Source organism: Conger conger, chromosome 2 (assembly GCF_963514075.1).
Source record: "Conger conger chromosome 2, fConCon1.1, whole genome shotgun sequence".
Taxonomy (NCBI): Eukaryota; Metazoa; Chordata; class Actinopteri; order Anguilliformes; family Congridae; genus Conger; species Conger conger.
The window spans coordinates 49073844-49089113 of record NC_083761.1 but is presented as its reverse complement, the minus strand read 5'-3'; the positions used below and the strand labels follow the sequence as shown (position 1 = coordinate 49089113).

The window sequence follows — 15270 nt, the reverse complement described above, 5'->3', positions numbered from 1 at the left end:
TTTCTTGTGCATGTCATTTACTAATTTACTAATGCTAGGGCAGGATAGGTTTATTACTAACGATTACTAATTACCTTGTTAGAATTGTCATCCATGACACCTGTTTTCTATTTCCTTGCTATGCTCGAACTAATTGTCTACACCTGTCTACACCTGCATTTATATCCCAGTCACGCTACTGTTTGTTGCGAAATTGTCTGCCTCTTGTTTACAACGCAACTCTTGAGCATTATTACTGATTGATTCACGTTAAGATCCAAGCCTGTTTTACCGACCATTGTTTATTGATTTCTGTTTTGTTGACCATCGTTTGTTTTTTGACCACGTTTTTTGACCACGCCTACCGTTTTTGTACCTTTGCCTCGCTGATTGTTTCATGGTTTCGACTTCCGCATCGCCCTCGACTACGACCCTGCGTGCCGTCCGCCTGTACTTCTGCCCCACTGACAGCTCTCCTGCTACCGGACCTTCCTGCACGTCTACCGACTACGAGTTTGCCTCTTCCCTCGGCACCATGCTTTTTGTTTGTTTATTGTTTGTTTGGCTGGATCTACGTGTATGGACTTTGCTTGTTTTGACTACGCTCCTGGGATTCGTCCCGAATAAAGCCCTGACGGGACTTTATCTAACCATTGTTTCTGAGTCGTGCATTTTGGGTCCAACCCCCAGGCACCCGTCTCATAATTATATCCAACAACCCTAAGATCCTGATCCTGTTTCATTCTTAATATTATTATTTTTAATCCTGAAGAAATGTGAAACACAATTACGCATTTGCATTCTCATATGTTATTCTGCCTTTGCCCAGTTCATATCACAGGTGTGTTCAATCATTTCCTTAGTGCAGGTGTATAAGAGGGCTCTCAGAATCTTGGCTAGATTCTAGGCTTTTGATTGTTATTGGAAGTTGGCTGGGAAATGAGGGGGAAAAAAACATATTTTTGTATTATAAATTTCTTACTTTTTCATATAAAGGGCTGATACCAGTGTGCCACATCAGATTCAACATCCTAATTTCAGAAAACTGTCCTAAATGAAAAACTATCCAGTAAAAAAACTGTATATACGGTACTATAGGTGGGTTCCGTCAGATAGATGGCCAATGGGATTAACAAGAACAAGAAACGTCTACCACGAAGTCAGTACCTGATTCGTTGTGGTTCTTTCTTTTTTTTTTGATAAACAAAACAATATGGCAGCAGACCATTGATAAATCTTCTTTTATTCCTTCTAAACAGTCCACTAAAATATGTTGAAATTTGAGGTGAGAAATAAGCAATGCAGTTGTTGAATCTTTATATTTGATCTGCACTGCAAGCCCTCTCCATAGAAAATGAATGGTTTTTATGCTTTTCATTTTTATGACAGGTCAGGCAAGCCCCGAAGTAGCCATGATGAGATCCTCAGAGCTGTTGGGCCCTTGTGCAAGGCATTTAACTCTGCATTGCTCCAGGGGGATTGCTTAGTCTAATCAACTGTACTTTTATTTCTACTTAAAAGCATCAGCTAAGTAACTGTAATGTAATGTAATGTAGACAAGAGTTCAGAATTCATCCTGCAGCTGCTATCCGCAGTTACATCATCAATGAAGTCAAGTGAACCAGCACTGGTGGCAGCTGCATTTGAAAACTATAACACCCCCATCACCATGTTTCATAGATGAGGGCGGTGCTTTGGATCTTGGGCAGTTCCTTTTAACCTCCACACATTGCTCTTGCCATCACTCTAATACAAGTAAATCTTTTTCCCGAACTCTGCAGGCTCTTTTAGGTTCTTCTTAGCAAACTGTAAAATGGCCATCCTATTTTTGCTGCCAACTAGTGGTTTACATCTTGCAGTGTAGCCTCTGTAGTTGTTTGTGAAGTCTTCTGCGGACAGTAGATACTACTGACACATCCACAATTGCCTTCAGAAGAGTGTTTCTGATCTGTAGGACAGGTGTTCATCTTTTCTTCACTATGGCGAGAATTGTTTGTTTGGTCATCAACTGTAAAGGTCGGATTCAAACTGCCGACGTCGCGGCTCGCAATGAGCACGCGGTCAGTGCTCTACAGGCTGCGCCACCGAGACACCCCCTGTTTATTTTGGTGAGCCTATAGTTTGACCTATGTCTGTGATAGGGATGGGGCAGTTACCTGTTTCATGATATATACAGTGCAGTCCATATGTATTGGGACAGTTTCAATTTATGTATTCATTCAAGGTATAATTTCTTGTTCACTATATCTCAGTTACATTCACTAAAGATAATGCCATCACCACATACATTATTACCTTAAACAAATTGACAGCTTGAAAAAAGCCCAAATATAATCCAGCATGAGTCTTCTCATCTTCGTTAGCCATTTTATTTTGCATAGCCACAAGGGGGAGTGTCTCTCACATCTACTTTGTGTATTTACCCCAGAAATGAACTCCTGATACGCTAATGGAATTTACAATTCTGAGCATATAAACTTGATTGATGATCGGTGATATACAAACTGCTTCTAAAATGTAGATCACCTCTTGTTAAGCAACCTGACAAGCTACTATGGCTTGGTTAAAAAATGGAACGGTTCAGAACAGACTGGTAGGCTATGCCATGATGGCCAGTGATTGCAATATGTTTTGGTACTTTTTAAAGATTTTTACAGTAAATGGAGAACATTTTGGTCAGGATAATTGTGCCATGAGATTTTCATACCATCCCTCCCCTGGTCTGTGACTGTTTTTATTTTATTTTTTAGCTCATAATGGTTTCCTTGACTTCCAGTGGCACAAATCAAACTAGATACTGAAAGTGCTCCTATACCTGCACTGAGATATGGAACACACTGTATAAAAAGTGCTGTAATGTATACATGGTGAAACCAAAATGTATAAAAATACTTTTTAACTACACGTTACTACATGCAAATAGTTTGATAACAAATCTAAAATTGTGGCGTACAGAGCAAAATCAAGAAAGAAATATGTATTTGTCCCAATATTTAAGAAGCTCACTGTACGTTTACATCTCTGAAAAATAAACTCATGTGTAAGCAGATTACATGCTTTCTTCCATCTCTAAGCCACTTGCTTTTCCTCTCTTGTTTTTCTTCACAAGTCCTCTGTTGCTGGAAAGTTCTGGATTTATCATAGATGACTAAGCCACTGATTAGCAATGTTCGCTTTCCTCTGCTGCTAGACACTGATAACAATGTAAGCTGTGCATTTCTTCAGGTCAGTTTATTTAGAAGATGGCTCAGCTCTGCAATATGCTAAAATAAACAGTGGGGCTTTCCCTTAAAGTTTATCTATAGTTGCCATTATGGGACCGGGTGGAAATCCTTTATAATAACTTGACATGTTCAGAGCAACTTCCTTCTCCAATTCAGGAGTGACAGGCGTGCATTTTCTTGTCAGTCACTGCTTCTTAGTTTTCAGTTCACCAGCAGACCAGTGCAGTCATTGGGTCCCATTCATCAGTGACAGTCTGATCAATTTAATCATAGTGTGTGTGCAATGTGTGTCTGTTTTAACAGAAACTATGACTCATCATATGAGCACGAATGTAATTAAGATCTAATACACACAACCGCTCCAGACACTCCATTCCTTTGGCAGAAAAGGAGCACTGTAGGACATTTGGTATTTTTAGTCTGGGCTGGTGCAATATAGCAGAGCATAAGTCAAAACATAATCCCTAATGCTGCTATGACTTGGTAACAGGATATACCGGTAGAAAACGTTAAAACTTACAGTTCTTACTGTATAACCTATTTTAAGATGCCACTGCTTTAGCAACCACAGTTCATTATTTTGTAACATCTGGGTAGTAAAAAAAAGTGGGGGGACCGCACCTTTTCTGCATTTTGGTGTCCTTTTCATGACCAAATGCCTAATAATTCTCATTCTAAAAATGTGCTAACTCTGAGAAATGTTGATAGGATGTCCATTGTTTACTTAGAATTTCTGGAGGAATTATCATTGTTGTCCATTTCGCCGTTGTATAATTCTACAAAAGTACTTGAACATAGAAATTCTATTATTATGTCAAAATTCTGTATAACTTCAGCTCACCGACGACAGGCATGTTATTGAAGTGATGACTAAAAAGCATTTTAGCTAATAACATTACATTTCCGATGGTGTATAATTTGTTAGGCTTGCATAAAACAACACAGCGTTTATTCACCTGCGTAACAAAACTGTAGCATTTTCAATACGCAAAGAGTCTGTTGCGCTTCAGTAAAAACAGTTCTGGAGATTTTATGCGAAAAAAGGTTGACGTTTTACAACAAAAGAAAATATTTTGCAATGCCTACATCTAGAACATCCTTTGTAGGAGTTCCAATGAATCTAGAGTGAATATTTCTGAGGAATACAGGGAAAACACCATTGACAACACAATAGAGGGCATTTGCAATGACGTGACCCCATTTTATATTGGTGAGCATCTAAATTCTCAAAATACTGTATTATTATTCACTATGCTGATAAATAAGGAGTCAGCCTGCTCTTGAATAATAATTGGCATGTGAAATTATGGAATGTGTTTGACTTGTTGATGGGGGTTGGGTATTTGACAAAAACTTTTTTGACCTCAATGAATATATTAGTATACAAGAAGTTATTATTGTACTTATTTTTTATGAACTTCTTAACCTGTTGCTGTCTGACAATAGCTGCAAGGAGAGGGAGTTTAGGACAGAGAGGTAGGGGAGGCTGACAGGTGGGGAGAAGTGCAAACACCTTTTTTCAGGATAACTACAGTTTAGAAAGAAAAATGCAGTATTTTACACACCATTATGACCATAATATCATTTCGTTTCCATGTGTCCTTTTGGAGTGTCCAAATGTCATTTTTGGAAAACTGCCTAGACATAGATTAGAAATAACTATGCAGAATACTCATTTTTGGTGATTTTGCCCTCAAATTTGAAAGGGGATTCATCCATTGTTGTGATTTGGCTCCACTGTGTCTTTTACTGAGTTTGAGCTTCTGAAACCTTGTTTTAGTAATATTTTGAGTAATTCTGGAAAACAAACCCCACATGGTTACCTTTCAAAAGAGACCAGGATTATGCCTGTAGTCAAAAGGGTTCAAGAATAGCGACCATTTTATTTTGGGTATGTCATGTCGCCTGGATGGGTGGGTGCCCATAAACCAGTCTCTGCGTTCAGGGGTGGAGTTTGAGAACCCGTTATTTAGGAAACGGCTACACTGACAGTGATTTTAAAAAATGCCTGAACACATCATTTAAGCATTTAATCCAAATAAACTCAACTAAAAAAAGTGTGACAGCGCTCCTTTAAGCTTCTGTCAGGAAAAGGGCCGATACTTAAGTTGTTAATCTAATATGATGAAGCTGTCAGACAGACATTAGATCATGTTTATATTAACGCTGTAGGCTGCAGCGAATGCCAGACGTTTCCCATGCAATAGGCTCTGGCTCAGTGGTCAGAGGTAGCACGGATGAATGCAGATGTACAGTAGCATGTTCCTTTTCGTGTTCCATTTATGTACTGTGATAAACATTTTTTAAACCAATTGCCTACAGACCACATTTATTTCAGTATTGAAAACTGTGTAGTATTTTTGGCGACATAATTTCTTTGTTCCCATGCCAGTTTTGGCACATTTTTGTCTGTGCTATGTACGGACTGCATAAGTTGAAGCAGTCCACATTTAACCCTCCTATTATGTTTGGGGTCAATTTGACATCTCTTAAAAACCAGTTCATCTTCTTTTCATCTTGATACTGTATGATTTTTTTACATTTTCTATTTTGGTGGGGTTAAATAGTGAACATGCAATAAACATAATACTACTTTCAATTTGAACATAAAAGCGGTCATAAACTCTTAAAATAACAGGAGGGTTAAGCTACAGTACAGATTGCAAAAGATAAAATGTCTTTTGTATGGGTAGAAAAAGTATAGATTATGTTATTTACTGTACAAGCGGCTTAGACTTCAATAATGCAGGTATAAATATTACATTAATTTCCCAACGCCTTATTAATGTAATTTACAGCATATTTCAGCCCCAGAGAAATGTATCTGTTTTACCTAATGTATGCACTGGATACATTTCCACAGTGACCTGAGGTTTTTATAGGGGCAATCTTGCCATTTTATGGCAAGTTGGCTGCGTTACGTTAACTTAACAGTATGTGTGCATGGGATTCATCAACATACAGTGGTGTGAAAAAGTGTTTGCCCCGTTCCTGATTCCTTATTTTTTTGCATGTTTGTCACACTTAAATGTTTCAGATCATCAAACAAATTTAAATATTTGTCAAAGACAACACAAGTAAACACAAAATGCAGTTTTTAAATGAAGGTTTTTATTATTAAGGGAGAAAAAAAATCCAAACCTACATGGCCCTGTGTGAAAAAGTGATTGCCCCCCCTGTTAAAACATAACTTAACTGTGGTTTATCAAACCTGAGTTCAATTTCTCTAGCCACACCCAGGCCTGATTACTGCCATACCTGTTCTCAATCAAGAAATCACTTAAATAGGACCTGCCTGACAAAGTGAAGTAGACCAAATGATCCTCAAAAGCTAGACATCATGCCGAGATCTAAAGAAATTCAGGAACAAATGAGAAAGAAAGTAATTGAGATCTATCAGTCTGGAAAAGGTTATGAAGCCATTTCTAAAGCTTTGGGACTCCAGCGAACCACAGTGAGAGCCATTATCCACGAATGGCGAAAACATGGAACAGTGGTGAACCTTCCCAGGAGTGGCCGGCCGACCAAAATTACCCCAAGAGCGCAGCGACGACTCCTCCAAGAGGTCACAAAAGACCCCACAACAACATCCAAAGAACTGCAGGCCTCACTTGCCTCAGTTAAGGTCAGTGTTCATGACTCCACCATAAGAAAGAGACTGGGCAAAAATGGCCTGCATGGCAGAGTTCCAAGACGAAAACCACTGCTGAGCAAAAAGAACATTAAGGCTCGTTTCAATTTTGCCAGAAAACATCTTGATGATCCCCAAGACTTTTGGGAAAATACTCTGTGGTCTGACGAGACAAAAGTTGAACTTTTTGGAAGGTGTGTGTCCCATTACATCTGGCGTAAAAGTAACACCGCGTTTCAGAAAAAGAACATCATACCAACAGTAAAATATGGTGGTGGTAGTGTGATGGTCTGGGGCTGTTTTGCTGCTTCAGGACCTGGAAGACTTGCTGTGATAAATGGAACCATGAATTCTGCTGTCTACCAAAAAATCCTGAAGGAGAATGTCCGGCCATCTGTTCGTGACCTCAAGCTAAAACGAACTTGGGTTCTGCAGCAGGACAATGATCCAAAACACACTAGCAAGTCCCCTCTGAATGGCTGAAGAAAAACAAAATGAAGACTTTGGAGTGGCCTTGTCAAAGTCCTGACCTGAATCCTATTGAGATGCTGTGGCATGACCTTAAAAAGGCGGTTCATGCTCGAAAGCCCTCCAATGTGGCTGAATTACAACAATTCTGCAAAGATGAGTGGGCCAAAATTCCTCCACAGCACTGTAAGAGACTCATTGCAAGTTATCGCAAACGCTTGATTGCAGTTGTTGCTGCTAAGGGTGGCCCAACCAGTTATTAGGTTTAGGGGGCAATCACTTTTTCACACAGGGCCATGTAGGTTTGGATTTTTTTTCTCCATTAATAATAAAAACCTTCATTTAAAAACTGCATTTTGTGTTTACTTGTGTTGTCTTTGACTAATATTTAAATTTGTTTGATGATCTGAAACCTTTAAGTGTGACAAACATGCAAAAAAATAAGAAATCAGGAAGGGGGCAAACACTTTTTCACACCACTGTACACTCAATGAACATATGGCTTTCTTCACATTTTATGAACCAGAAAAGCCTAGTCATATGACCACACCACATACAAACAAAATGATGATTTGTCTGATTCATCACCCCCAGTGTCAGAGGAATAGACTTCCTGTCCAGCTGGTAGAGTACTGCTACCTCACTGACCAGAGGAGTCTCTCTTGTATGATAGAGAAGAAAGCCAAATGACACCCTCCGTCCTGGATGATGCTACAGTTTACAATGTACCCACCCGCGGGCTGGCTAGCTACTGTTGGCACTGGCACAGTCAGTAGTCAATACCAGACCGGGGGAGCATGCCAAACACTGAAATCCAATGCTACAACGAGATGAGACAGTCAGAATGTTTTGTTTGGTTTTCCAAAAGAGCAACAATACCTTACTGAACTGGAAATTGTGTGTCACTGTTAACATCACCTGTTTTAGATCAAACGTAGCTGCTTACATCTAACATCTAATTGTTTCTACTGTTAACACAATTATTTTCCATTATCAAGGAACCACGGCGTTTCCTTTCAAGTAATATCCTTTTAGATGAGATGTGGCTTGTGAAATGCCCTGTGACATTTCATTGAGTGCTATATCAAATAAATTAGGATTGATTGTACTCATACAAAATTTGACTGATTGAATTAGGACCTGAAGCCAGAGATGAGAAGAGAGAGATGAGAAGAGGGAGAAAGGGAGAGAGAAGATGAAGAAAGAAAAAGGGAGAGAATGAAATGAAAGGGAGTGTACTGAAGATAAAGTGAACCTGGGTAACTGCCCCCTGTGCTGTTGTGGCTACGCTAGCAGGATGTGCGTATCTCTGTGGGGGAAGAGACCTTGACCATGCTGGTAAATAGTGTTGACATTCCATCTGATCACCAAGGGCTTCCCCTACCCCAGAAGCCTTGAACGGTTACCTACATCAACTGCACCAGATATCCTAAGGAAGTACGACACGATTTTAGCCCAACACAGATCAGCTGCCTCCCTCTCAATAGATGTCAGATCACCACCCTGGTGTAAAACCCAGCAATGACCAGCTTTAAATGACCAGATACCAGCGGTTTCGAAACATAGCTAGAGCTGGTCAAACCATGTTGAGTATGGAGCTGGTTGAATTGGTCAACCAGCTACCCACTGTTTCAAAACCAAGCATGAGCTGTTTTTATTCAGCAGGGCAGTGACCCGACTGTTTGGACTGTTCAGTGAATGTCTGAAGTGTTCCCTGTTTTAACATGATGGCACTGGCATGAGCCCAGACAGAGTGTTGTGCTGTAGGCCACGACAGCCATGGATTGGATAGCAGCGCAGACTCCCTCCTGCAGCAGGGTGGTAACAGCATCTGTTGGCCCGTAATGATTTTTCCACTGCTAGGGCGGCCATAGTGCCTCCCATCTGCTTAATGTGTCAATAAGGGACTCTCAGCATCACACCCAGCTCCACTATCTATAGAGGGTGGGGCGTGCTGCAGCACCCACAGCTAACAGCCGTGCAACCTACAGATATTAGTCACCACAAAGCACGGAGCGCACTTCATCCATGCAAACGAAAACACTCCAAACACAGAAAAATGTAGGCCAGTCACGCACGCAAAAATAATGCACTGAATCTAGGTCACTACGCCAATACATTGGTCTCTTTGACTTACAGATGATACAGCTGACCTCTGTCAAAATGAAAACACAACCAACAACAAAAAAACCCCATCATGGTGCCTATGAGACAAGAAGGGTATCCTCTCACTCCCTGTTTAGTCTGCAGCCGTGCTACACATTCCCAGTTGCTCTTTGCGACATTTTGTAAACAACTCACAAAGATTTATCTTACGTAAACACAAACACTTTGCATAAGAGAACAGCAGATGCGTGACACCCGTAGCTATTACACAACACTCGCTACCATGTCAAGGGCTCAGGGAGTCATTGACCTCATCAACATGCACGGGGTCTCCTACCTGGGTCACCTTCTCCGTAACGTTCTGCGTGCGGTCCTTGACCTTGCTGGGAGCGATGATCTCGATCTCGGCGGGCGAGGGCGGTCGTAGGCGGTCGGATCCGAACGTGAGCGTGATTTGCGGGATGCGGCTGATGGCGCGGTACTTCATCAGGTCGGAGTCGGAGGTGGAGTTCAGCAGGTTGTGCTTCAGGTCTAAGGCCAAACCCGCATTAACGGTCAGAGAGGTGTTCAGGGGAGACCTGCAAAAGCTTTGCTTTGATAATCATTGAAAATCCAAATGTGATAATTGTGCGCGCGCTTCGTAAAGTATTTTAGCCGATACACGGTCACAGCTGTTTGAGCAAAAAATAACTGCAGAACACATACAGTAATTGCTTTGTCAGATGCAGCATGTTTTGTCAGATTTAGCAACAAAAAAAAAAGACAACTTCGCTGCATTTAACCACTCATCAGTGCAATTTCATCAGTGGATTCTTGTTTATTTTGTCCTCGTCATAACCTGTAAGTCAAATACAAATATCCCAGAGCTGCTAATTTAAATAGAGGCTCCGCGATTTCAAACTTCACTTCACAGGTAGTCATAAATGTCATGGTTACTAAGCCACTGACTGATGCATGTTTTTTCTCCCTCACACTCTGCAGTCTGGCTGTTGCCACAGCAGATGTAAAGAGGAAGTAAAAAGTCGACTGATTATAACAGCTTTCCAGAAATAACCTCCAAGGGTCTAAAACTTTCACATAGCTGAAGACCTTAGGGTGCATTGTTCAGTGAGCTGCTGTTGAGTTTTGAGTCCGCATTTCTTTTGACTTAATGTTGAAAGTCTTTAAATCTCAGAATGGTACAGGAGAACTACAGTGACAAGCATGACATGAGAGTAAATATGACACTGGCAAGAAGTTTAACTTCACTATGAAAAAATTACACTCAGCAGGATCTCCATTAGATTTGAACAAAAGATTAACACTGAAAAAGTGCTTTTTAGTACCTTTACTAATGCCAGCATTACAGCATTGATTTCTGCACCCACGGCAGCCTAGTTCCATACAGATTATAAAAGCAAATTTGGCAAAACTATTTTCTCGAAAAATGTTCTTTTAACATTTTTATGTCTAAATGATAAATGTTTTGTTTTGTAATATACTGTACGCTAAGGGAAAAATGTGTCATGGCATAATAGGCTCCATGTACTCCATCTCCATCTCTATCTCTTCTTGCACATCAATTCCACAGAGAACTGACAGCTTAAATTATGACCAGAGACCACTCTCAAATTGGGTACATTTCACAAAGTTGTCATGTAGGCTATCCAGTATATGGGCAGAGCATTCACACCTGGGTACCAGTATTTTATTGGCTGGAAGGGATTTTTTGTGAAGAAAATGGAACGAAGTGGTTGCGTTTTGCATTTGCAGTGTTTTGAATTCACAGCGTTAGGAGTAATTTTAACCTCAGTCTAAATGCCCGACAGAGTGGGCTCTGGCCTTTCTAGTGTAAAAGCAGAAAGAGCTGAATGGTACAGTGGCCCTGAAGATAAATCAACACATCAGAAAACACCACTACAAATCTGGAAACAGATCTGAAAACAACAAGTCAGAGTGGTATTTCTCGATTTGTTTTGTTTTCTGATTTGTCTTTGTGTTTTCGGATTCGTCTTGCCTTTCAGGGCCACCGTAGAGTGGGCAGTCATGAAGCCAAAGACGCGAGCGCAGACAGACTCACTGCTGTTCCGGCGCGGGACCCCGCCCCGGCCACACCAGCCCGTCCGCATGCTGTCGATGTCGTCGAGCGAGGAGGCGCGGCGGATGGTCCGCAGGCTGTCCCGGGACCGACTCCAGGGCAGGCCGTCCGCAGGGAGGGGGCGGTCAGGCTCCAGGCGCTTGGGGTGCCATTTCGGGGAGGACTGCCCTGTGGGGTGTGAGGACTGGCCCTGCTCGATCAGGGCCTCGGTCTCAGACTGCATGCAGCTCTCATTGGATGGGATGTGAAAGTCCTTCAGGGGCACCTGGTCATTACTGGGCTAAGAGGCAGACAGTGGAGATCATGCATGTGGCTTCAGCACCCAGCATCATTGCATGTGAAAATAATGAGATCGATAGACGTTTAAGGCTTTGTATTTCTCAGCTATCATTCATTAACCTCTAGTTTACCGAACATGTTTTATGCTGCAATCATTTAAAACGAATAAGAAACACTGAAGTGAACTTCAGATCAATTTAACTGCCCATGCAAGACATTGAATTCTACGCTGGACGTTAATACCATTGCCCCAGCCCAATATGAGATTACTAATCTTTCATTAAACAGCAATGCCGACAGACACTAAATAATCTTATTGGCAGGTGAAGAGGAGCATGTGACAGCACAGCTTTGATGGCATCTGCCACAGGCTGTGCAGCTAGCAGGCAGGCCTGCTGACTGAAGTGTGCCTCCCCGGTGTCTGTGCGAATGTGCGGTCACGTGACCTGAGCACGGCTGTGCGGCACCTGCACGGGGGGGGGCGAGCCGTTATCTCAGCCCAACAGAGCAGAGACCCAGACAGCCATCTCCAGCAATAATTCTGACTGGACACCGACCGCTTTATTCTGACGCTGTCGCCCAAGGTTTGTACAGCGTCTTATTTCGCATGTAGTCTTTCAGCCTCTCAAGTCTTTATCAAACAAACCTTCAGCTACGCCACATGGTGGTTGGCGGAGAAGGCCCTTTTCTGCTGCTCGTTTCATTAAAGGTCTGCTCTGTGAATCAGCGTCCGTCAAGCAGCCAAGCTTGCCGGCTGTACTGCAAAAGCCCGTGCACCTGACATTTCAGGCCGTGCGAAAACAATCTGCACAAACAGCCTTTTAAAGTAACACTCACTGAACAGATGTACCGTGCTAGCACTCAGCCGAGGAGCCACAGCTAATGACACTGGAGAATAAGACACTCATCATAAACACTTGGGCACTGGGTCAGTCGATCAAAGCTGCGCCAAACCCACTCAGCCTTGCAGCCTGCCAAGCCACCATAGTAGGAGACTAAAATTCTTTGTTTTGGAGATTAAACCTGACTCACCTTTATTTACACTCACTGTTGGATGCAGCCACAGGAACTGACTGACAGGCGAACAGAGCCATAACACGTATAGTACGCTAACCTTAATTAATTAATTCAGCTTCAATCATAATTGTTTTGTAGGTGAGGTTCAATTAAATAGCACAGGCATTTAAGTAGATTGCTATCCCTAGCAATGTGATAATGTGAGTAAGATATTAGTTAGTACCAAAATAGACAAAAAATTAGCTAGTTAATTTAAGTAGAGCTAGCTAGATAAGGGTTCAAGTAATGAGTTCTACAACTTCTCACAGAGAAAAGTAAATTCATTAAAACAATTGCAAATTGTGAAAATGTTGTGGTAAGTACAGTAAAACAGTATAAACAGTATAAAAATACAAAAAGTATGAGATTGTTATAGATCCTGTTACGTAGACCTCAAGTCTCACACGTCAGACCTGTGTGTCACCCTATTGTGTCTGGTCCCTCCCAAGGTTTCTTCTACAATGCCATCAAGGTTTTTATTAGCCAGTATAACTTCTGGCTTGCTTTGTGGGGGCCTAGGACAGGGTATACCGTGAAGTTACATTACATTACATTATTGGCATTTGGCAGACGCTCTTATCCAGAGCGACATACAGTTGATTAAACTAAGCAGGAGACAATCCTCCCCTGGAGCAATGCAGGGTTAAGGGCCTTGCTCAAGGACCCAACAGCTGTGCGGATCTTATTGTGGCTACACCGGGATTAGAACCACCAACCTTGCTTGTCTCAGTCATTTACCTTAACCACTATGCTACATGCCGCCAAGTGTATTGGAACAAATTATTTTCGAGTGTGCGATTTAAAACTTGACTGATTGACTGACTGATTGATTGCTTGGTGTGTTGATTGGTTGAGACTAATTAAAGACAAATATAATGTTCATAATCCACTTTCTCAGTGACGTAGAAATATTATAGATCTTTCTAAGTGTTTAGATATTAATTTTATGGTATTAAAGGTATGTTTTAACCTGAAATGTGTCCACCCTCCCCTGTGGCTCACTGTGTTGACGTTTTGCTCAGTATGCTTAAAAATGAGAGGGAACATGTGTACTTTCAAACCCATTAAGGGTCACTTGGTCAAAAGGTCCAGTCACCTGCAAGTGCTCTACCACCACACCCTCGAACTGGTCCTTGGAGATGGAGGGCTGACGCAGGGCAATGGCATGCAAGGAGGGCAGCTTCAGCCTCACTCCCCTGCTCTGACCTGAAAGACCACGAGCCCAGGACACACACATCCATTTCAACCCGTGCCATCTTAACTGGGGAAATGTACATCACATTCAAAACCCCTCCACACAGCAAGTCAGAATCCCCAATCAGAATTCCTTGAATCTAGTCCAATTTAACAAGATTGAAATAACCTGTAGAAGTGATACACACTGACACCTATGTCTCTCACACGCACCTGCTCTGATCCAGCCCTGGGCTAGCCTTTGCCTGAACCCGCCCTTTTTGTGCGAGACGTCCAGTAGCTCCTCAAAGTTGAGGATGAACATGATGACGGCACCGTCCTCGTTCTTCACCGGAACCACGTGTACCCGGCAGGGCAGGCAGGTCCCTGTGGCGAGAGACACACAGAACCACTGCAGGTTCTTACACAAACAAAACGTACCACACAGTCACCACTTTCGACAAAGAGGCTACTGCTCTTAACCTACACAAGCTGTTGATTCATAATGTCGTGTCTAGGAAACGACAGAGTCCAAATCTTCAATTTGTCGAAAAACATCTTCGCGAGGGAAAAGACGACACCAGGCAGCAAGATCTTCAGGAAAATCAGACTTTATTAGCACACGTGCATAAAGCCGGATCAGCTCTCCAGAACTGAACCCCGACTGGCATTTGTACACCCATTTTATACACAGTTACTCCACCTACAACTCCTCCTCAAACCGCATTCTGGCAAATCACCCACACTTTTCTTATCGTAACTCCTCCCAACGCTCCTCCCACAACGTAATTGTGGCAAATTGCCAACGGTCCTTATGCTCTGCCAACTCTGTACAAAGTTCAGGGCATTCTGCCAACTACGTGTCCTCACTTCACCCCGCACCTGCTCTTGGCAAACTACCAGACCTCATAAAGTTCTGGATGCCCTCCCTCTAACACGTCATCCATACACGTCACTCTGTATCTTTCGCTTTTATAAGACAAACTAAGCAGCAGTAATCATTGAAAATATACAGACAAACTAAACATTTCATTAATATTCACTTCTAATATACTTTTCTAATATACAGAAATACTAAACATTTGATTAATTATTCTCTTCTAAGGGAGTAAATGTACGTAGCATTCTTTGCTCTCATTTCAACAGTTTTCACTGTGGTTTCTTGCGTTTTCATAAGCTCAGCTATAATTAATGTTCTAGGTCAAATAGATACACTTCTGGCATAAAACATCGAGAGTCCCGGAGAAATCAGCTGTACAGTCATATCTTGCTCTGCC

At 41.9% G+C, this 15270-nt stretch overlaps 1 protein-coding gene across 1 annotated transcript in view; it reads right to left on the bottom strand.

Moving 5' to 3' along the window:
* Window positions 1-15270, bottom strand: part of LOC133121240 (potassium voltage-gated channel subfamily H member 6-like) — a 69068-nt gene that overhangs the window by 33963 nt on the left and 19835 nt on the right. Inside the window, exons 3-6 of the mRNA XM_061230445.1 lie at window positions 14228-14380; window positions 13917-14026; window positions 11405-11765; window positions 9746-9939 (exon numbers count right to left, since the gene is read on the bottom strand). Of these exons, the coding sequence (XP_061086429.1) occupies window positions 9746-9939; window positions 11405-11765; window positions 13917-14026; window positions 14228-14380 (818 nt within the window). The remainder of the gene's footprint in view (window positions 1-9745; window positions 9940-11404; window positions 11766-13916; window positions 14027-14227; window positions 14381-15270) is intronic.